Source organism: Cibotium barometz, chromosome 30 (genome assembly GCF_041138505.1).
Source record: "Cibotium barometz isolate CiBa-2024 chromosome 30, ASM4113850v1, whole genome shotgun sequence".
Taxonomy (NCBI): Eukaryota; Viridiplantae; Streptophyta; class Polypodiopsida; order Cyatheales; family Cibotiaceae; genus Cibotium; species Cibotium barometz.
This window is the reverse complement of record NC_141075.1, coordinates 27,439,382-27,463,573: the sequence shown is the minus strand read 5'-3', so window position 1 is coordinate 27,463,573 and position 24,192 is coordinate 27,439,382. Positions and strand designations below refer to the sequence as shown.

The following is a 24,192-nucleotide window of genomic DNA, read 5'->3' as shown; positions in this document are numbered from 1 at the left end:
TGTACAGAGCCACCGCTATGGTTAGCTCCTATTACTACAGGTCACGTAGCAGGGATTATGATTGATGCTTATAGGGATGGGTAAGTATAAGTATAATTGTTAGGCATTGTATAAATATTTTTTGAACCTATATATAAATAATTGTATAACCTATTTGTTATGCTTTGATTTTAGGATATTGCATGACATTGATACGTTTATGGTAAGAGTTGTCGAGACGAAGGCATCGAGATGTACGGGATCTGTGTTCCTGATGAGGAGTGGGGTGTCTATTTATTTTGGAGAGAGATGGACATGCTTTGCAGCATTTGAGGGGTATTCAGTACCCGATGATTGGTTGTTTCTTACATCCATCATGACCATTGGTATTCGTTATGGGTTTTATACTAGAGCTCCTCATATACCATACACTCGATGTTCTATTGTACAAGGTAATTTTGATTATGTTTTTCTATTATAAGATTTTTTTGAGATTTTATGTGTCGTTATGTGGAGATCCTTTTGAGATTTGATTTATCGTTGTTTCGTTTGTGCAGGTCCTTTGCATTCATCGATAGTAGAGCATGTGCGGGATGGATCACCACTTTACAATAGAGAGCGTATTGTGATGAGGAGACAAATGAATGATCCTTCTCACAAGAGAAGAATTCAATTTGTTGATTCTGACATTATTGACTGAGAATACGTATTTTGTGGTGCATTTTGAGAATATGTAATATTGGTCCTTTTTTGCATCTTCGTATGCTACATTACTATGATATTTTTGTTTTCGCTATAAATCTACGAAACATGGATGTTATTTTGAGATATGTATATATGAAATCACTTGAAATAATGTATTGTGTTTACTTAAAACATGACCTAAATTGGAAAAACTGAGCCTATTTTTTCTGGAACTCTACTTGCCCCGTCGCAGCAACGCGCGAGTCCAATACTAGTATTATATTAGTGTGTGAGGACTCGTCACACGTTTACACGATTGAGGGCAATGGATTATGGAACATTAGCCACCTGTGTTCTAAAAGTATATTTGGATGTGATACGATGTGCCATAAGCGTGTGCTGGCAAAACCTCTCCTATTAATTTCTACTCTCGATTACGAGGGCTATCATTTGACATTAGGTCCACCATCGTTAATGACAGTGGTGTGATGCGAGAACTGAAAGCAATGAAAGCTCGGGAGGCAGGACTATCTCACACGCAGCACTCAAGGCTCCGTGTTACTTAGTGATGAGGGGGAGCCCTACAGTGAACAGAATATATTAATACTACCGAAGAGGACGGGATTGGGAAAGCGAAGGGTTCGAAGTGGCTCCAACGAAAGATTCCATGAACGGTAAGGTGGTCTCGGGAGTCGGCAATGCCTCTTTCTTCTTCTTCTTCTCCCCCCCTGCCCCCCCCCTCTCTCTCTCTCTCTCTCTCTCATTATTCATATCTGGGCAGGACGGGCTCAGGTCCTGTTCCCTTTTTCAAACGGAATACGCCGGGCGGAGGCCTGTGTGGGTGTGTTGTAGACTCCATGTGGAGACTCGTGGAGTGTGAACGGGTGGTACGAGACAGACCACCCCGGATTGGGTCGTACACTTCGACCACACCAATTTAAGTGGTGACCTGCGCGGCCCGAGGGCACGGAGTCACGGACACAGTAAACACATTTTATGATGATCGACGGGTCAAACGTAGTATACTGTTGATAATGAGATAGACGTGCCACTGCACCTTGCGAATTTCCGTGCATAAACTAGCTTTCTGCATTTGCATCATATGTGGTAGCCATAAAACTACAGTCATACCCCTACTTTCCACCCCTCATGATCCAGCTTTACCTTACTTTCCAAACGCTTCATACTCCTACCGTTCAGGTAGCTTTTAGTGTTTCATTACATGCTTGCTGAAGGTCCAAGCTTAGGGCACGTCCTACCTCAAAGCCGGCATTTAGGGCTTCGATACCTCCTTTTTCGTGAAGGCTTATGGCTTAAGCTTCCACCTCCAGGCTCGTTTTTAAGGTTTCAACTCACCTACGGGACTGTCCGTCTGCTCTGATTTGATCGTAGCGACCGCATATCCAATTACATGGACTACGGAAACTTTAGCACATCCGGTTCTATGCAGCCGCCCTTTTGTGATACAACAAATTATTCCGACAGCTCCTTCATGCCTCTCACGACGGAGCTAGTGCAAGGGACAGATTACCTCAATGCCGCTGTAACCTTTCACGGGCCTTTGATCGCATATTGCAACAGCATTAAGGAGGCTTCTCCTCTTCTTAGTCCTCGCAGCACTGCGTCAGGTACTCCTCTCGATCATGCTGAGACTCAAACTCACTTCTCTGTGAAACAGTTAGATGAGCATGACTATGTAATGATGCCTGCCAACGGCCAGCACAAAGCCCAGCAGATGGTGAAAGTGGAAGAAACATTGGGCTTGCCAATGTCGGTTAGACCGCGTATTTCTTCATCCCATGAGCCAGATTCGGATTTGGATAAGAAAAAAGCACAGATAATTGCGCATCCTTACTACCCTCGGCTAGTATTGGCGTACATCAATTGCCGCAAGGTGAGCTAATCTTTCATCCATCTCTACTGTAGCTTGTTAAATCGCCAATTTCACTGCTGAATCTCCCCCAATAGATATTTGAGGCTAATCAAGTGTTTATCTCCACAACGGGTTCTAGTTTGGTGCTCCGCCAGAGGTGCTGAACACGCTGGATGGACTCAGTAACAAATTCCGACAGTTACAGTCAGAAACGCCTAGTGCTATTGGAACGATGCCAGAGTTGGATAAATTCATGGTTTATTCTGACTTGACACCTATATCTAAATTAATATTTTCTTCGATAGTGTTTAGGAGAACCGATCCTGACGTCAAACCTGTATTTCAGGACACGTACTCTGATCTGCTACAAAGATACCACTATGAACTCGTACACCCGTTCAAAGAAGCTATGACCTTCTTCCAGAGTATTGAGATACAACTGAATAAAATTAGCCAAGGCAGCATTGGAGTTCCTCAAACAGGTGCGTACGAGAGAGAGAGAGAGAGAGAGAGAGAGAGAGAGAGAGAGAGAGAGAGAGTAGTAGCATTGCAATAAATATTCATCTAGATCTAAATACTAGATTACAGAATGTGAGAAGCGTCCATCACATATACATCTTGTTTGGTTCAACTATGGCTTGTGTGAATGAGATTGTATTCACGCGCATAGAACTTCCTTGTCTCGTCTTTAGATGTCTGTTACAAGGTTACTTTCTCTTGTTTACAAGTCATTGTCCTAGGATCGTTTAGTAAGATAGCTCTGTTCAATGCATTAGGACATGGTGGGTTTTTGGTACTACATTTGTTAACTTTGTACATACTTATTATGCAAGGGGAACAAACATGAAACATAGTACTTAAACCTTAAATGAAATCCCAAAGAGAGGAGGGGTCCGTGGAACATAAATCGAGTCATTTAAATGTATTAGTTCATTATAAATATTCACTCCACCATAGTCGAAATTTGAGATTTTCATAAAATCACCATAATTTGATAATATATTCCAAAATTTTGAGTTATAATTTGGTAATTTTCTAGATCTTAAAGTGAACAAAGATCTCTTCATTTCTTTCATACATGCTAGATGTTGTATGAGTTTCAAAAAATTATAGCTATTTCTATCATTTATTGAAAGAACTTGGAAAAAATAGCAAGATATTATAGTGTTTCTACTTGGTGCTACTTGGTGAGTCTGAAGTCATGAATATGAGCCTTGTTAAGCATGTGTCATATAGACTTATAGAAAAACCCTAGTGGTAATTTTTTCTTATAAGGCAAGTTATCATTTGGTAATTTTTTTACTAGTACAAAGTTACAGAATGGTAATCATCAATCTAAATTAGATTACAATTTTTAACTTTTTAGTCATCTGGTTCAAGATGGTTACCAAATTTTGACTGGGCACTCCACCTATTGACACGAGGAACCTCTTGGCTATATTTAAAAAACGAGTTGTATTGAGTTTGACCAACCTTCAACAGTTTAAATATTGAATAGTCTAAATCGTTGTTCACATGTGTTGGTATCTATGACACATGTACATGCACATAGGACATGGGTCTGGTCCACTCTTAAAAGGAAAAATGTATGAATATAATTATTTTTTTATTTTCAACACATTATGCTATATAAACACAATTGTCATATAAACATCATGTTATTTTATCACATCATATTTTATATGAACACAATTGTTTTTTCCTTTTTATCACACTAAATTCTATCATCAAACTTTGTTTATGTTGTAGTGTGTATGTATGTATGCATGCCTAATCTTTTACGACGAACTTGAAGGTTTCTTTCTCTTGGGGTACATCAACGTATTTGAAAATCTTAAAAAAATAAACAAAAACAAAATAATATTCATTTTCATCGATTAGTCTCGATCTACTCTTGAAGGTGTGAACCTTGTGTGTGTATATATATATATATATATGTATGTATGTATACGTATATGTATGTATGTATGTATGTATACATACATATATTAATCTCTTGATTAGTCTTGATTTACTCTTGGAGGTATCAAATCTTTATATGTATACATATACATATAGATAAAATAAACAAAAAGTGATGTAATAAAAGTAATTTCAAAAATAGTTGGAGTACTGTTATTTGGAGACGTGGATGAGTCTAAAAATTGATTGTTTTTGGATTAAACAAGAAAAGTACGTAGCACACGAAAATATTGAAAATTTATCACACGAGATACAAGTTGCATGCTTTCTTATTTTAAGTGTTGTTTATTTGAAATGACATCTAATAAAAATATCAGATTGATAAACCAATTGACTCTATAGAATGCTTGTGACGTGCACACGTTATTGATTTTAGTATCAATTGTGTTTTTATAATATAATTTTAATTGGGATAAGATAGAGTCGTCCAAATCGACCATCCAAGGACTTGTATAAACTTGTTAACAGGGATTGATCACTGAAATTTTCCTAAACATGAATAAGAGATTGAATGAAACAAAGAATATGTACATGAATGGAACTAACACTTACTTTTTTTATTCTCTCTTCACAATAGCAATATCGATGATGTTTTAATATTATATTAGAAATACATGAACACGAAGAGAGGGACATAGTGACTCAGAGAAAGGAGGAGGAAGAGAGTCACTATACGTTTTTAAAATACTAGTTCATATTTATTATGAGTTTGTATATGTATATGAGATCTAGGTCAAGTTAGGGTGTGATAGTTTGAACATTTTTAAAATTTTTAATTTGGTCTTACATGTTAACTATACGTTTTTAAATTACTAGTTCATATCGATTATGAGTTTGTAACATTTTTAAAATCTGATCTTAAATGTTGATTATGGGTTGTTGCAAGATCAAGGTGTCCAATTTTGTGTAGTTTATGTTGGACTGAAACAATGCTTTTTATAATTTAAATTAATATAAATTAGTTTAATTAATAAAAAATATGATGAAATGATAAAAAAAATTATATTTTTATACTTAAGAGTGATTTAATTTTTTTTTATAGATGTATCATTATAATTACACTAAGTCTTTATATGTTTTAGGCGATTTTAGGCGATTTAATTTAAAAATGTAATTTGATTAATTAGATTATTAATATTTACAGGTCTTATGAGAATCTGAGAAATTTTTGAACAAAGATTATTAAAAATCTAACCATTGGATTTGTTGTTTGGTTAAAAAAGTGGTATATATTATAACATTTTAAAGACTTTGAAATATTTAAGGCCTTGAAATTTTTAAAGAAAATAGATAAATAGTTTAATTTTTTTTCAAAAATCAAGTGAAGCTTTATAGTATGTGAAAATCTAAGGTTCAAAGTGAGTATTATATGAGTTTACATGTAAAAGATATTAGTATTTTATGAAATGCGTTAAAATTTGACGCAAAGTGTATACATTGACTTTGTACTATCTAATGCTTAATCAAATTATGTAATTATATTTTTAACTTTTCTTATAATACAACAAAAGAACTTGAAATGAAATTCTTTCGTTAGGTAGAAGAGATTAGCCACTACAGGTTTAAAAAATGTTTGTTTTTTTATTGTTTATACGGTGCATGAGTCGATAAAATTAGACACCTTGATCTTGTAACCGTCTTAATAATCATACAATGTCTTGTCATTTGATGTATTTGAGATGAAAGAACTCACTTTTGCTTCACTTAAATATTACTCATAAATGAGTAATAATGTTCAAAAAAAATTAATATTATTAATGGAAGTCTAAAAAGTGTGTTGACTATTTTATTCTCTACAAATTAATATCTAATCACATTAATGAGCTTTTTATATTTGTCATTTTTCATGTCGGAAGCACTCGTCGCTTTTCATGAGGTTTACTTATGTATATCTTCATCATCATTAAGTAATATCTAATCTAATCATCTCTCTGTCAGATAGTGGATATTGTGTTTAGAAAGATTTGTAACTTTTGTTTTAGAGGTGGTGAGTAATAGGTGAATAAAATAACCCAATCTTAATAATTTGTAATAATTGATCTATGTATGGGTTTCATCTTGAACTTATCAAGATGGCCATGTTCTTTATACGTCTCGTTTTATCTTAAAATTTCTATGTCAAGTTAGAAAACAAAATCGTGTTTATACGTCTTGTTTTGTCTTGAAATGGCCAGACCAAGCTAGAAAACAAAACCTTGTTTTGGTTACAGATTTTGTTGAGTAGATTAAGTTTGATTAGTGTTATAATTAGTGATATTATTAATTAACTTCTATGTATATTTACTCATATATCTTGCACGCAAGTTATTCAAGCTCTAAATATAACTATGATTTCATGCATTTTGTAGAGAATTTTAGCTACATAAAAAAACTTAACTCATTTTATGAGCTAAAGTCTTTTTATTAATGTCGTTAATTACCATTACATAATGAGTTGAGAATGTGTTTGTGAGCCAACTTTTTGTTACTTTGGAATTACTCCAAAACCTTTTGTCGGACCTTTTGGTTACTCAATGGGACTCCTCTTTTGCCTTGAGGAGACTAAATTCGAACCCAAACTCAATGTACCATGGGAAACATACAATGCATTAGTGAGGTAACTCACTTACCTCTATTGTGCTTGAATTGGGAGCTCTTTGTGGTAGCTATATCAATGAAAGCATGTCTAAGTAGCTCAACGAAGTTGTCACTATTACGTCTAATCATTGTTCTCTCTTTTTCCACACGCAGTCACACAAGAATTAAAGACAAGAGATAGGCAAGGTTTGAGAAAAGAATATAGTACTATCTTCACTTGAGAGCATACAAGAGTGCATACAAGAATGAGAATTTAGAGTTACAATTTGATCTTTATACTTGTTTCATAGTGTTCATACTTGGTCGGTCAATGTTAAAAATGAGATTCTAGTGCATTTATGACTATCTACACTAGTGCAAACACCTTGTCTTAGCTAGTTACTCTAACCTTGCTATTTCATGGCACACCTTTTATATACAAGCAGTGATCGCTTATGTAAAATAATCTATTAAAAGAGAAATATGAATTCTGTAGTGTCTAGGTTAATGAATGTCAAAATATGTGGTGGTCGATCGCGGTGTCATGTAAGTCTTTGAGAGAATAAGAGATTCCATTCTTGAAGAATGTGGTTGAAGAAGATTTGAGGTCACAAGAGAAAATCAATGCAAGGCTTGGGATGATTTGCATGGTAACAATGATAACAAGTAAGATGTTTGTTGAGCAACAAACAAAAGTTAACAAGGAAATAGTTAAATAAGCACTTATGAAATCCGGGATAAGATTGGTTAAGCCTCCTAAAGATGCTATAAAGATGAAGATTAATACGCATCTAATTTAGAAATAGGTACAAGTGTATGATTTATGAACTGCGTTAAAAAAATATACTTATGATTATGATCACAATTTTAAACGTAATGTCGCACATACAAACCATCTATAAACAATGTTGCGGACAAAATAGGTAATATTTCATGAAAAGAGGAAACATTTGGTATCTTTCAAAGATTTCAAAAAAAAAAGTTTAATTTTTTACCTCTTTGTAAAAAGTGGTCTACGCATGCTTATAACATTGTCAAAAAATAATAATATTATGGGTACTTTACACGTTTATTACAAAAATTGACTTGAAAAAAAAGATATCGTTTTGTTTACTTTTTGAGATTATAATTGAAAATTTAACAATAAGTTTTTAAATATATGCCAAAATAGAGAATTTTTACTATTTTTATCTTCAATTTATTAAATAAATAATACAATTGTAAAACGATATTATTTTTTAAACATATAGTTTATGACAAAGTTAGGGTTTTTCATAATCATTGTTACATCATCGCTAGTTGATATGCGTTTTTTTAGAAGGTAGACGAGGCATCCTCTTTCTCGCTATCTATAGTACATTTTTTTAAAATGTGTATACTTGAAGTTTAGACTCCTTAGGTCATCTGTCATGTTAGCATGATTGAGGATGTGCTACAGAGTGCAACTATAAAAAAATTATTTATATGATTATATTATAAAAGCGTTATCTTGATACAATTATTATCTTAATTATAAAATCTTATCTTGGCTCTTGATGAGAGTAGTATTAAAATCTATTTTGAAGTTCTTGAGTATCATAATTTTTTAATTGATAATATATACTTTTTTAAAAAGAGTTTATTACATATAGATGAATTTTAAAATATCATGAATAAGTTATTTCAAAGTTATCTAATTTAAAAAAATAATTATACTTATTTTTAAAGAAGATGTATTCTTAATGTGATAAAAAGGGATTCAATTATAATTTTAGTTATTAAATAAGTTTAGAAAGCATGAAAAATCTCGTTTTAAGAAACAAAAGTTTATACTTTCTAAAATATTTTTTTGTAAAATATTAGGTAAGAACTTAGGTTTGAATTCTACTGGTTATTATACATGGTAAGGATGTTTTAGCTATAATATTTGCGGTCAGCTTAATGCTGAGTAAGAACTTTTTAATTAAGAGTTGATGTTTTTCATTTACTTGATACAAAACATCAACTTTTATGAAAATTTGATATTTTAAATTAAGTTGATGTAAAACATCAACTTTATATGCAAAACATCAACTTTTTTTTAATACTTTATTATTTCTATTAATGTTATACAAAAAATTAACTTTTCATAAAACTTAATGTTTGTATCAACTTTGATGTAAAACATCAAGTTTTATAAAAAAGTTGATGTTTTGTATTAACTCAATGCAAAATATCCAGCTGTGTAAAAAAGTTGATGCTTTGTATCAACTTGATACAAAACATGGAGTTGTGAAAAAGTTGATGTTTTTCATCAACTCGATGCAAAACATCAGCTTTTAGGCTAAAAGTTGATGTTCTGCATAGAGTTGAGACAAAACATCAACTTTTTCACGTAACTTGATGTATCAATTCTATCACAAAACGTGATGTTTTGTATCAAGTTTTAGATGCTCCGGAGAAGAAAGTTGGAGAATCTGAGGTCAATTTTCATAAACGGTCTGTTTTAACGATTCTGTCTACGTTGGCGTGCTCAGACGACTTGTTTCACAAAATTTGAGTATCAACACGATCAATGTTTTGTGACGTATCAAAACTTAATTGCGTTGGTACTCCAAATTTGTAGAATAGGTTGTCTGAGCATGTCAACGTGGATGGACTTGCTAAGACAGGCCGTTTGTGAAAATTGATCTCCAATCTTTCAACTTTCTTTATCGGAGCATCTAAAACTTGATACAAAATATAAAACTTTATAGTAGAGTTGATGTTTTACATCAATTTTAATGCAAAACATCGAGTTTTGTGAAAAAATTGATGTTTTGCATTAACTTTGATGTAAAACATTAGCTTTTTGGGAGGTTATTTTTTTTGAACTTTGAAATATTTTAATATTTTTTATGAGAATTGTTTTTATTTTTATCACCAATAAATCTGTAAAAGCTGACTCTAAATAGTAGATAGTAGACAATAAAATCTCAAAAATTTAAAAAAAAATCTTATAAATCTTATGTCTAGAATAAGGTGATATAGGTAAAACATAGGTTTAGGACTAAGGAGTTGAAAGACATATATGGTCGCAATCTTTGACTATAAATTTGAGAGGAAGGTATTAAAGAAAAAAGATTTTTTATTTAAACATGGAACGTTTATATCATAAATAATATCGCTATATAGTAGATGTCAAAAATTCATGATAACAGAAGAGCTAGATGAGATAATCCATGATAACTTGTAATCAATTGATTTCAATCAAGATGCGTAAGGCTTCATTGATTTGGAAAACTACGAGTCGATTGATTCGCCAATCTTGATTTTTGTTTTATAATTCAATTTTGAAGATGAGGAACTATAAGCAAATACATGTCGAGGAGGGGGATGCATGTGAGCCTGGACTCTACCATGCTTATGTGCAGTAGTATGCTCTACAACATAGGGGGACCTTGAATCTACCGTTATTTTTGGAAGCTCTAGTTCTTCTCTACCACCATTCTAGAAGTCCTAAGTTCCTCTCTTTTCTCTTTGTACACAAAGACAATGTCGCGAGTGAAGATTGCATCTCTCAGCATCCTTCGCATGTGTTTTAAATAATTATAACCAGAGCTCATTCTACACTATCCTTAGACATATCATCTCTTAACATCCTTTATATGCATTTTAAATAATTATAACTAGAGCTCATTTGTACACTATTAGATATATCATCACTTACGTTCGTGATAATGGTTATCTGGGTCAAACCTCAACATATGCATACTATGAATTTTTGTCACCACCACACACATATATATATATATATATAATATCGGCTACAATTTCTTTCCGCCACCGTTATCCATATTGCATAACAAAAATTTCCTTCATGAAAACAAATGCCTGTGTGGGTCCAAATTTATACCCAAAGGTTATATGATGTATGTCTCTAAGATTGTTCTATTGAAAAAATATTTTAATTTTCTACTCTTTTAATATGCTTAGGTTTACTAAGAGCCTCCATCGTTACCATCTTCTACATATATATATGAATAGAAGTCTACCTTTGCACACTTATAAGTTGACCTCTTTATACTCTTAGCATTGGTTATATATCATGCCCACTATAATTATGTCATGCAAACTGTCAAGGTAAGTATATACTAAAGGCTTTGTTATTTGAGTTTAGAAAGAGATTCAAGGAAGTTTATAGATTTTTTCATAAATTATGGACCTTATATTGTTATGTATTCTAATATTTTTTAAGTGCTTATCAAATAGTGTGCATATTTATGTATATTGGTAGAATTTGTCCTAATAAAGTTCATTAAAAAAATTCTTACATTCATGAAATTTATAAAATAAATGTTTATTTGAAAAAGATTGATATTTCTTTAAGTTATGTAGACTCTTATGTCAATTTGAAAGTCAAGTTTATATTTATGTCACAAACAACAACAGTTTATAAATCTAGGAAGGTCACACATGTTCTCAATCTTGAAAAAATAGCAAAATTCATGTAATTTTTAAATTTATACATGGAATTCTAGATGCATTTTCAAAAAACTATGTTTTTAAGCCATTTTTGAGATTTCACATATTTTGGGAGAGAAACTTTTTAGGTAACCTTCGTCAGTTACCTACTTTGCTTGCAACAATATTTACAGCTATATGTTAGCTCTAGAAGTAAAATTTCATGTGATTAAATAATTACTTACGCAACAAAAGTGTTTTTTGAAATGAAGAGTGATAAACTACTATCCCGTGGAGACCAAAGAAATGGTTCAGTGACTCCTTCTAAGGATAGCAAGAACCGCTAAGAGTCATTGACGATAATCGTTTATTAGTGAAGCACAGACAAAAGGTTCCATTCTATGAGGAACCAAGACATCGCTTTTATGGTACCATTGCTAGTTTTTCAAAGACGCTGCCACTAGGATTCCATATGGTGATAGTTATCTTCTTGGTCATTTTTTTGATATTTTTATTTATTTAAAAAAATAATTTTGGTGCTTTTTTGTAATGTCCGAGCTAGTGACCCATACGTTCCTAGGCATGACCACCTCTTTGAGAAATTACTATAGTATTGTCACATCTTAACACTCTAATTACACGAATGAGATTATTCCAAAAGTTGCTACTTAATGTGTTAAAGAACGTGTGATTTTATCTAAAACAGCTCTACAATTAAAAGAAAATGCATTTACTGGCTAGCCCCAATGGAAAGCTTTTATTTAGTGCTTTGATTGATAGAAAAACCGTACACAACTTAATCTCTTCCATGCACAACTTAATCTCTTTTGCTACTTGGTGCCAACTAGGAAAACCAGAGCTTGATCAAAATGAAGCTAGAGTGAAGAGTAGCAAGAAGAAAAATACAAAAGTTCTTGGTTTGTTAAAAACTAACATCTATTGTGATGATGAGCAACCTATTAGGGACTTCCTAGTCTTTCCTAAAGGTAACTTCAAAGGACCAATCACTCTTGGTTACAATTGGTTGACAAGTGAAAAAGGTAAGAGTGATTGGAAAAAAACTTGAACATATGATAAAACATTCCAATTGTAAAACTCTGGTCTTTTATTTTAAATTATCTTACTCTTACAATTCTGTATCTAAAGGTAAAGTATGCCAAAGGAGTATACCAAGTCCTCCATTTTACATTTATTAAACCATCTTTAGCTATATTCTAGCTCTCTACGTAATGACCAAGATGATTGTTACATTACAAAAAAGCACCAAAATTATTTTTTTTGTAATCTTGGTCACCACATAAAACCACACCGAATCTTACCAGGTATTATTAGGAAGGCCTTGATTGAGACATGGTAAGGTAAAGCAGGATTGGGATAGGAATAGAATCACCATTAGAAGAGAAATACAAAAGGTTCATGTGGATCTCACCGATGCACAAATAAGCCAGTAAAACTTGCTCAGAGACCAGTCCATGCTGAAACTTTGAACATGTTAGAAGGCTTTGATGATGATGAAGAGAGAAAAATACTCTATAAACATCCAGACTTGGTGCCCTTGTACATGATAAATGTGGATAAAGCAATAAGGCAACATACAAAAACAAAGGCCAAAAACTCAAAAGTAGTAAATGGTCAAATAAAGAATGTAGAAGTAGATTCTGGAAAAGGAGAAGGGTCAAAGTTAAGCAAAACCTTGCATGAGAAAGTCATGGAAGAAATTAAGTTGGCCCGAAATCTGGAGTAAGAAGGAGAGATTCAAGAGATCTAGGACTGGGTGCAAAAGAAAAAGGAAGAACTAGGAGAACAATGCAACTAAGGTTAGCTTGGACAACAAATTACGGAAAGTGAATCAAGGGGAGGGAAAAGAAGAAAAGAATGTAAAGATCAGCCTAGAACTAGAAGATGAATTCAAATAGGAGTTAGTATCCCTTCTGAAGGACATTAGGAAGTGAATGGGGTCTTCTTGGGTCCTTTAATTTACCCAAGTCTAATCAAGGTGATTAAGGAATAGCCAAATGGGGGGTTGCCATGTGGACTGAAATGTTGGGTTTTTAAGAGGTGTAAGAGTGATCAAAGGGTGCACTTTTTTTCCCAAAAAGGGGGGGGCAATTTTACAATTTTCGGACCTCCATAACTTCTACATACAAGCTCCGATTTAAGCAGAGATTACAGATCCGTGATCTACGCATCAAGAGCTTTCCATAGATATGTTACATGATATAGTTTTTTCCGTTAGATTTTAAATTTCATTTTTTTCTCAAAATTCAAATTCGAATAAAGTAGCCGTTTTGAAGCTTCTAATTAGAAAATGTTTTTTCTTAAGAGAAAAGGTTTGACTCCCTTAAACTGCCAAATAAAAGGGCCCAAGAAGCCTTCCATTGAGGTCCTAATGAATACCAGGATGTCTTTGCTTGGTCACATGAAGATAGGGAGGGCATCGACCCTAAGTTCTTTTAGCACAATGTCAACTTGAAAGGAGGAGTTATACGTGTCAGGAAACAAAGGTACAGAATGAACCTGAATCATGTAAAACAAGTGAATGAAGAAATTGACAAATTGAGGGTAGGTTTTATCGTACTAGTAGAAAACGCTACCTGGATATCTCCTATTGTAGTACTCCCCAGAAAGAACATGAAGATCAGAATATGTGTGGATTATCGCAAGCTGAATGCAGCAACCAACCCAGATTCTTTTTTGCTCCCTTTCAGGGGCTCCCTATTGGATGAGGTAGCCGAAAAAGAGATATACTCCTTCCTAGATGGCTTTAGCGGATCCAACCAAGTGAAGATGGCTCAGGAAGACTTGGAAAAGATTGCTTATGTCACTGAATGGGGTGTCTTTGTGGCAACTATCATGATGTTTGGCTTGAAGAATGCACCAACTACTTTCCAGAGAATGGTGCAGGAAATCTTTTATGACTACTTGATAGATTTCATGAAAGATTTTGTGGATGATTTCAGTGTGTCCAGGGACAAAGCTAAATACATTTCCACATCACTAGCCTATCTACTATACCAAAGTATTTATCAAGCATACCTGTGGCATTTACAATGTGTGCACCCTAAATCAAGTAAAACCATTATATTTGAAGATAGAATGCTATTATTAAGGTAGCCGCCAAGTCGTCGCATCACCACGCCGTTATTCCATTGTGGGCGCCACAATCTTCTTGGACAAGCTTCCACCTTATTACCATTGAGAAACCATCAAAATATGTACAAAATTGAAAATGAAAGATATCAATTTTTCATGTCACACTACTTCATGACGTGAATTGTCCTATATGGTTTCATGGTGTAAACTAACAGTTATGGGACTAATTCATGAACTAAGAGTTGTCAGAATAAACTTAGGAAAGTATCTTAATCATATAATTGGAGTCTATCCAACTCAGATCAAGACAATTCATACCTAAAAATCTGAAGTAAATACTTAGCACATGAAAGTGCAATAAACAGTTCGTGATGTGAATAGTTTACGCTTTCTGCTAGTTCACGACGTGAACCATTTTAGGTTTCACGGCATGAGCCATTCCTTATTTCACGGTGTGAATCACATACTACAGTTTCACGACCCAAAAACTCAATTCGATAGAAACTTATGAAAATCTAATTGGGATAGTAATTTAGCTTGTAAAATTGCATTCTCATGCACTTGAGGTCTGGTAAACTCATTGGAGACAATCTTACGTCTGACGATAGTGCATCCATCACCTAGGCTATTCCTATCAAAAGAGTGTTGGTTCACGCTACTCAGTAAGCACTCAATTGAGTGTTTCAACTCACAGGAATCTGACCACCGTTGATATAAGTAGTTAAGAGTCCGTGGAAGAAGGGATATGACTCTGGTTTTGGAGAGGAAGAAAAACCATCTTTTCCTAGAAGATCTAGTGGAATCTTTGATATAGCTAGGGGATTTTTGGTCTCCAACATAGCACAGAAGATGACATGCAATTTGCGGGCACGGGTCTGTCAACCAGCGCTGGATACGATCAAAGATCAGAATTATCAACCCAATCTTTGGATTCCAAGCGGACTAACACTATAAGGATCAGTGGAATAATCCCAAGGGTTAGGAGGGATAAGGAAATTGCAGCTAGGACAGGTCAAGTCCTTTTTCCCACATCGAAGGAAATAGAAATGGACTTGAAGAGGTTTCAATCGGAGCAACAATTGCGATTATTGAGCTTAAGAAAACAAGAGCTTGATACTCGATGAACAAGGGCAAAACAAAGGAAAATGGAGAATGTAAATTCATTTCAATCACGTGGTGGCAAGGAGCCATAAACATCTAGAAATGCCATGGATAGTATGTGGATAGACATGAGTGAAGGAAAAATACCGACTCTAGAATCCATCAATGAAGAGTCAAGGATAGAGGAAGACCTTGATAAGCAAAATGAGGAGGACAATTGACATAGGGAATCTGCAGAGGATGAGGATTGCCTTTATAAAAGGGAAGACATACAAGAAATGATCAATGATTCCACATTCTTGCAATGCATGGAGCACTTAATCCAACAGAGACGGGTTGAGGCCGCTAATAATGAGCTAGGCTATGAGGAGTTGGTCAGACCTAGCCATAGACCGGAACTGTCTAGAAGAATAAATCCAGGAAGAGGATGAGGTCTAGTTAGGGGGATAGTAGCTCCTTAAAGACCAATGGTGGATGCAAATCTTAACGCGGTCAGAAGAGTAGTTTTCTAAATATGGCTACGAAAATGGGCTGAGGAATGGTTAGGGTGTTAGCCATCGCTCTAGAATCCAGATCATCCTAAATGAAGCCATATATCATTTTCAATCTTGTACAAAAGTTCTCGGGGGACGGGGACCTGATCGAAAATATTGAGATCTTTGAGTCAACCTGCAAAACCTGGGGGCTAGTGAGTGATGTGACCATGATCCATGCTTTCTCGCTGACCCTAGATGGAAAAGCTCATCAATGGTATCGAACCCTAAAGCTAGAGGATAAAGTCAACTTCACTAGGCTTAAGAATGTGTTTGTACCAAGATTTTCTCGAAGTCATGATAAATGGACTCTTGTGGCTTAGCTCCATAATATTAAGCAAAAAGAAAATGAGTCCATGCGAGATTATGTGTCTCGACTCAAGCACTTGAATGCAAGATGCAAGTTATGGGAGAGGCCAATGAATGATCAGTTATTTCCGTGCCTTCGGAGAGGAGTTTGAGACCAGAAAATGCATGATTATTTAGCATTAGATCGATCGGCTATCTTCAATGCATGCTGTAAGTTGGCAATAGAATATGAAGACAATATGCTTGAATTGCTACAACTTGAAGATGCCAAGGTAGCTTCTGTGGCATCAACATCGCGAGTCTCAAGTCACCAAGGGACAGAGGAGCTCGGAACAAGCAAGTTAGAAATATGACTGTGGATGAGCTTAATAATGCCATACTAGATAAATTAAAAGTCAAGGATAGGAGAGAAGCATCAGGGCATGCTCATCTATACCCCCACATAGATCTGGTTTGGTGCTCCCTTTGTAGAATGAATCACACCACTATCGAATGCCCTCAATTAAGAGTAAGGTAGTTACTCTATTGTGCTCATTGTGTGAGATTAGGGAACCATGACACTTCCATGTGAAGGTATCCAAGGCTCTAGCATGTAGCACAACTATCAACACCCAGAGTGCAACTAGGCTTACCAGCATCACCAGTGCAAACCACTACGGCTGCAGGGTAGCAAAATCCGTCCTACTTACTAAGAGGGATATTTCGGATACAGGATACGTCATCTTTGTCGCCACCTGTTCTACCGCTACAACTTCCCTAGGCTACAATCAACCAGGTATTGATTGAGGAATCCTTGAACGAGGGGGAAGTCCTGCATGAGGTAGAACCCAATAATGATTACTATGAGGAGGTCGTAGAGATTCTGCTGGAGTTTTATGTCTTACAGAATAACACGGTAGTGCCAGTGTTCCAAACCACGGTACAATGGAAAGGTAAAGACATAAACTCAACTATGAGAAAGAGCCACTACAATGTTTTGGTTGTGGTGGGTCCCTCATGGAATAGTAGACTGTTCTAATAAGAATGTGGTTCATGCGCACCAAGCTTAAACAATGGTAGCACAGCCTAATGACATGCCAACACCACTTACTTGTGTGAAGTGTGGGGTTGATCATTTGATCAAAGACTGTCCATATTGCATTAGTGGATTTGCTTCCACTTCTAACCATGCTACTATCAGGACCTTAAGTGTGTAACCTGGGAATAGCATGCTACTAAATGTCCTGACACAAGCACAAGCAAAACAAGTGGGCAAAGGAAAAAACCATGTCGTTGTTACAACCTCTAAAGTGGGAGAAGGAGAAGAGTGAAAAAAGTGGGCAAGGGTAACACCATGGTTACAATCTAGGATGAGTTTGAAGAAGATACCATTGACATAGGATCCACCCACTCCAAGGAAGGGAGTGACCAATTGCCTAAGCCAGATGAGCATACCCAAGAAACACAAAGAGAGAGACTAGTAACTTGTAAGGGGATTGGTGAATATTCCAACGCAAAAGAAGAGATAAGGAAGCTTGAAGAAGTTAAAGCCCTGGTTGAGGAGTGCCAACAATTTCATGAAGCCAAACTAAGGGCTAATAGGGTCTTGGAGACAATGTATCCAAGACATAAGCTGATAAAGGAAAGGAAATTGGATGTGCTTACTCCAATTTCAGAAGAGTCTAAGGGAGGTACTCACAGTGAATTCATGGCAAGATTGTTTGAGGAAGAAGAGCAAGACTTATCCTCTCATTCATTTCCTAGGGGTGAATATGAGACAAACACATGGAAGGAGCCCTCATTTGTCAGGGAGCCAAGGGACATAGGCAGTCTCACAGCCATACTGTCCACTACCTTCCAAATGCCATTGGGACCATTGTTACGTAATACACCGGCATTCTGGGCAGATATAAAGAATTAGGTAGAGGAAAGATTAAATCCAATGCCCACTGCGGAGGAGAGCCAGTTACCTCTACCAAAGAAAAACCCAGGGCATGTTGAGGTGAGAACGTCGGGATGTGTCAAAATACCTGTCAATCAATTGGGCCTGTATTCTGAGAGCGATGACACAAATGCCACAGTCCCAATCCATCATAATGGGTATCAAGCATTGATTGTCCTAGATGGAGGAGCTGGGGTGAGCATTATTACAGAACGTTGTTGGGAGAACTGGGATACACTTGGTTTGGAAAGAGTGGATCTAATTGTTAAAATGGAAGACGGAACATCTTCAAGACCTATGGGGTTGTTAAAAAATGTAAGACTTAAGCTCTTTTCGTTCTGCTACCATCATACATTTGTTGTAATGGACTTTCTGTGTCAATCGGTTTCATACGACATCATCTTGGGTAGATCTTTCATGAGGGAGGCCAAATTCGTGCATGATTGGGCATTAAATCACGTGTATGTTTGAAAAGATTCTCAAATTCTAAAGATTTATCCACAAACATGGAAGGCACACCCAATGGAAGGGAGATTGTTTGGAAACGATTCGGTCACCACTGAACAAATTGAGTCCCTACAAGTTTACCAACTAATGGTAGAGAATTCACGGGAAGAGGAAGAGTCTGCAATGTATGTGTCTCTTCTACCTCTAGATTTCCATGAAAACTAGATGCTTGTGCTTGCCACTATAGATGTGTTGCAGTCCAGAGGAAACCGATATGTTGAATTAGGGAACGTTCCTGCCACCTCAGTGTGCCTGGTAAATGTGTAATCAAAAGAAGATACAAAGGATGAAACCTCCAGCACAGGAGGGTTTGGATCACAAAACTGCACCAGTACCCAATGCCTCAAAAAATGGCAAAAACAGAAGAGGTATATCGCTCGACAAAATGCCCTGTTATGAAGTAAACCCACAGACGCCTAGTGGCTAAGATATCTTAAAGTCACCAAGGTGCACGAGGAGGTTTTCTAAGAATTGGGATGAAGAGTTGAGTAACATATCCTTAGAAGAAAAACGAGAGGAGAAAATTATACCTCAACAGTCAGAAATGCCTAAACTAACGAAAGTCACATGTCAAAAACAAAACAAAGTTGTGGCAAAAGCTAAACGCGAGGCTAAGAAGGTGATGGCTCTGATAAAAAAAGAGGATGAAGATAAACCACACCTACTCTCAGTGCTGGACCACTTCAAAACATACACAATTGACAAATGAAAAGTGGTCCGAATATTGACGGCTAAAAGAGTAAAGGAAGATGGTCTATTCACGTCATACAATAGTCCAACCAAAGTTAAGCAAATTGATATTGTAGAGCCAGGGAAGGAACCCAAACCTTTCTATATTGCTAAGGACTTCATTGTAGCTGAGGAAGAAAAACTCATAGCTCTTGTCAAGGAATTCAAGGATTGCTTTGCCTAGAAATACACAGAGATGAAGGGTGTACCGCCTGAAGTGGTACAACACACGATTCCGATCATGGAAGGATTAAGACCATCCAGGAAGAAGTCGTATCAAATGAATCTGAAATATGCAGCGATTGTAAAGAAGGAAAATGAAAAACTCATCGTTGCGGATTTCATCTATGAGATCAAGCACATAGACTGGCTCTCACCAATTGTGATTGTGCTGAAGAAGAATGGGAAATTGAGAGTCTCCGTTGATCTCAAAAAGGTTAATGCAGCCACCAGGAAAGATCACCACCCACCGCCATATACCGAATTATGTTGGAATGGGTAGCACGTGAAGAAGCTGACAGCTTCTTAGATGGATTTTCAAGCTTTAATCAGGTGTCCATAGCACCAGACAACCAGCACAAAACAATGTTCAATACGATGTGGAGAACATATGCTTATAAATTTATGCCTTTTTTCCTTAGCAATGTCTCATCAATCTTCCAACGGTTGATGTGATTAGCCTTCAAGGACTACTTGCAAATGTGGCTGGAGGTATTCATTGATGATCTGTGTGCACGCTCTCATTGGACTAAACATTTGGCTTGTTTGAGAAAGGTGTTTGAGCGATGCCGATTGTATCGTGCATCCTTGAACCCTTTGAAATGTCAATTCTCGATCAAACATGGTGTAATCTTAGGACACATTGTATCTAAAAACGGTATTTCCATGGATGAGAGCAAGGTAAAATTGATCTTGGAATTACTCCTATCCACCATTTACAAGGGTGAATAGAGGCTTATGGGCCCTGTTGGATATAATCATCGCTTCATTATATTCTATGCTGAAATCACTAGACCATTATATAGATTGCTCAATGTCTTTGAATTGACCAAGGAATGCCAAGAAGCATATGATAATTTGAAGAAAGCACTGGTCCCAGTGCACCTATCTTGAGACCACCCAACTTGGATCTTATATTCCACATGCACATCAATGCAATGAACGTCACAATAGGTTGTGTATTAGCATCACCTCGAAAATTCAAATTGGATTTACTCAGTTTGCTTTGCTAGTTCTCAACTAAATGATCTAGAGATAAATTACACCACCACGGAGCGTGCAAAGTTTGGCCATGGTCTATGGTGTAAAGAAATATTGACATTACTTATTGGCCAATAAAGTTTTATTCTTTGTGGACCATCAGGCCCTATTATATTTAGTGAACAAACCTTTCACCATGGGGAGAATCACACGTTGATTACTTTTCATCTTGGAATTTGTCTTTACGGTCACATTAAGAAAAGGGACACAACATGTGTTGGCAGACCACATGTCTAGAATTATGAATGGAGAACTTACAAGTGTTGCTGATGACCTCCCAGATGCTTGTCTGTTCAAACTGAACATGGTGCTTGAGTGCAGTGAGGAAATATCTGACTATCTAGTTCATTTTTTTTTCGCAAGAATGACCCTTGAACAAGGATAAAATGTGTTGGCTTAATAAGATGGCCGCACATTATGAGTTGATTGCTGGAGAATTATATAAACTAGTAGGCAAGGATGATATCCTAAGAAGATCTATGCAAGAAGATGAATTTGTCACAATACTAGAAGAAGCACACTTAGGAATAGCTGGAGGACATTTCGTTGGAGAAGTTACAGCTCGCAAAGTGCTTTAAGCGAGAATAGGGTGGCCTACGTTATTCAGGGATGCCATAGAGTTTGTGAAAAGATGCGAGGAGTGTCAAAGATTTGCTACTCCACAACAAAGAGATAGGATGCCACTCACCCTCATGATTATAAGACAACCCTTTGAGAAGTGGGGAATTGAGTTTGTTGGATCCATTAGTCTAGCAGCGCATTCGTTGCAAGCACGATATGTGATTCTGGCCACAAACTATTTCACAAAATGAGCAGAGGCAAGAGCCTCTAAGCGAGTTGATGCACGAACTATGGCCAAGTTCTTATATGAAGATATCATTTCTAGATTTGGCTCCCTGCTTGAGTTAGTCAGTGATCGGGGTTCACATTTCATTAATGATGTGATTGAACACTTACTAGTTGGATTCCTTGTAGTTCATCGAAAGTCATCACCTTATTATCCACAAGAAAATGGTCAAGCAGAGAGCACAAATAAGATTATATGTGCTATCTTGACTAAAACATTAGAATCCGCTCGTACGGATTGGGAACATAAGCTGACTGCAACTCTATGGGCGTATCATACATCATGTAAGGTGGCTATGGGGTATACTCCCTTTTGTCTAGCTTATGGCATTGACGCGGTAATGCCTACGGAGTACTTAGTTCCAAGCATGCGAATTGTCATATAGGAAAGGCTTACCAAAAATGCATTAGTTGAGAGATTGGTTGAATTAGGGAAACTTGATGAAACCCGGATAGTTACATCACATGCATTTATAGTTGAGAAAATGTGGAGAAGCCGTTGGTTTGACCATAACCTGAAACAAAAGGAGCTGGAAATGGGGGACCTCATTCTCATAAATGGTGTTGGAAGCAACAATAAAAAGAATTTTAAATACAGAGGGTTAGAACCTTTTAGAGTGTCCGAAATTACCCCAAGGGTCAGTCTGTATTGAAACCATAGAGAGAATACAAATGAAAGGATACATCAATGGGAGAAAACTCCAGAAAACTCCAGAAGTATTACGGACCATTGACCTAGGAGATGCTCACACATGAACATTTATTGAAATAAAAGAAAGAGCTGGCCAAAGAAAAAATCAAACAAGCTCAAGAAGAAGCCAAGGCAAGGGAAGCCAAGGCCAAATAGAGACTTCATGAGAGAATATTGCATGTGAAAATGGCTTCACTCACACTTCTTCATGAGGATGACTTGGACAGTGACTGGGCATGTCTCAATGTAAAAGTCTTTATGAAAGAGATTTATGCAAAGAGCATTGCATTATTTGATATGGGATCGAGTCATAATTTAATCTCTTATGAAACATGGGTAGTTCTAGACAAATCTCACCTCGAAGCCACAAATGCACAAGTGTGAAGTGTGCATTTATCAACTACAAGAGCCATCAGATTTTTAAATGTTAATATTTCAATAAGAAATAATCCCTTGGTGAAAAAAGTGTTTGTCATGCATGTAGGATCCATGGAAGAAGAGATGATTCTTGGACGATCTTGGATTTGTGCCAATAATTGTCATATCCAATGCAAAGAAAGAGTAGCAGAGCTGAATGATGGCAAGGATACCATTACTGTGCCATTATGGAGTCCCTTAGACAAAGGAAAACAAGCAATGATAGGTGACATGGAACCACCAACGCCACAGAAAGCAGCAGTCATACCAGAGAAGGCATCCATGTCACAACCTCACCCTCATATGAGAAAACCACACAAACAGCAGCAAAACACAAACAACAGTCATACCAGAGAAGGCATCTAGTCCATCAACAGTAGGTTTCCAAAGCCCAACTTTAAACACAAGGATACTATGATACAAACAATGTCTCATGGGGATCAAAGTAAAAAAATCATACTATAGGCATGTGACCAAGAAAGCTAATAAAAGACAGAAAGAAGTATTCCAATCAGAAACTCCATCCTGAAAGTATTCAAAAGTAGTGGGTTCAAAAGGATTTACTACTTGCACAAAATTATTATCAAGGCAATACAATAGTATGGGTACCCAAGTTCAACCCAAGATCCAATACTGTGTGTACCTTTAGAAGAATTGGGAATAACCATCAACGCAAACATAACCACTTTCTTGTAAAATCAAGTGATAAAAAGGCACAAAAGTTGGTCTGGTAATAACAGAAGCCCGTTCAACCAAGTGAACAAAAGAGTGCGACATTGACAACTTAATCCGCCAAGGAGGATAGGCTAAATAAAGTTGTGGAGAAAGGAAAGGAAGGCGTGCACGTACATGCATATGCACAAAAAACAAAACAGGTTTCACAAGATTCAGTGGTTTTACTCTTCATTTGGATGGAGGGAAAAATCAGAAGCTCCCACTCTGAACTGAAGCAGTTGAGATAATAGATTCCCACAAGTTCCAAAGTACCACATTGGGTTCCATGGCAAAAAAAATTTAAAAAACTACAAGAGGTATCCATTCCCTAGTAAATGGGTATGAGGTAAAAGAGTGAATTTTATGCCATGAAACATGTTCATTCATTTCATGTGTACTCAATCTTTCTTTGAATGCATAACTTGTGGCTTGGGGTGTTAGCATATAGGCAATCATAAGGTCTCAAAACTTGCACGCATTAAGGATCAAATAGTATCACATCATGAACAACCTTAGCACTTCACGCCATAAAATGCGTTGAAATGGTTCACGGTGTGAAATGGTTCACGTCTTGAACCACCCTACCGCTTCATGCCATGAAACAGTCACAAATCGT

General features: G+C 36.2%; 1 protein-coding gene across 2 annotated transcripts in view; it reads left to right on the top strand.

Annotated features, from left to right (window-relative positions):
• The first annotated feature begins 1,792 nt into the window (after positions 1–1,792).
• The window catches only part of LOC147621340 (homeobox protein knotted-1-like 2), a 102,404-nt gene continuing 80,004 nt past the window's right edge, over positions 1,793–24,192 (top strand). Inside the window, exons 1-3 of one of the 2 annotated variants that reach the window (XM_086824072.1) lie at positions 1,793–2,557; positions 2,676–2,792; positions 2,883–3,018. In XM_086824072.1, coding sequence (XP_086680198.1) covers positions 2,075–2,557; positions 2,676–2,792; positions 2,883–3,018 — 736 coding nt within the window. In that variant the 5' untranslated portion in view covers positions 1,793–2,074. The remainder of the gene's footprint in view (positions 2,558–2,675; positions 2,793–2,882; positions 3,019–24,192) is intronic. The other variant, XM_086824071.1, reaches the window with a different exon arrangement.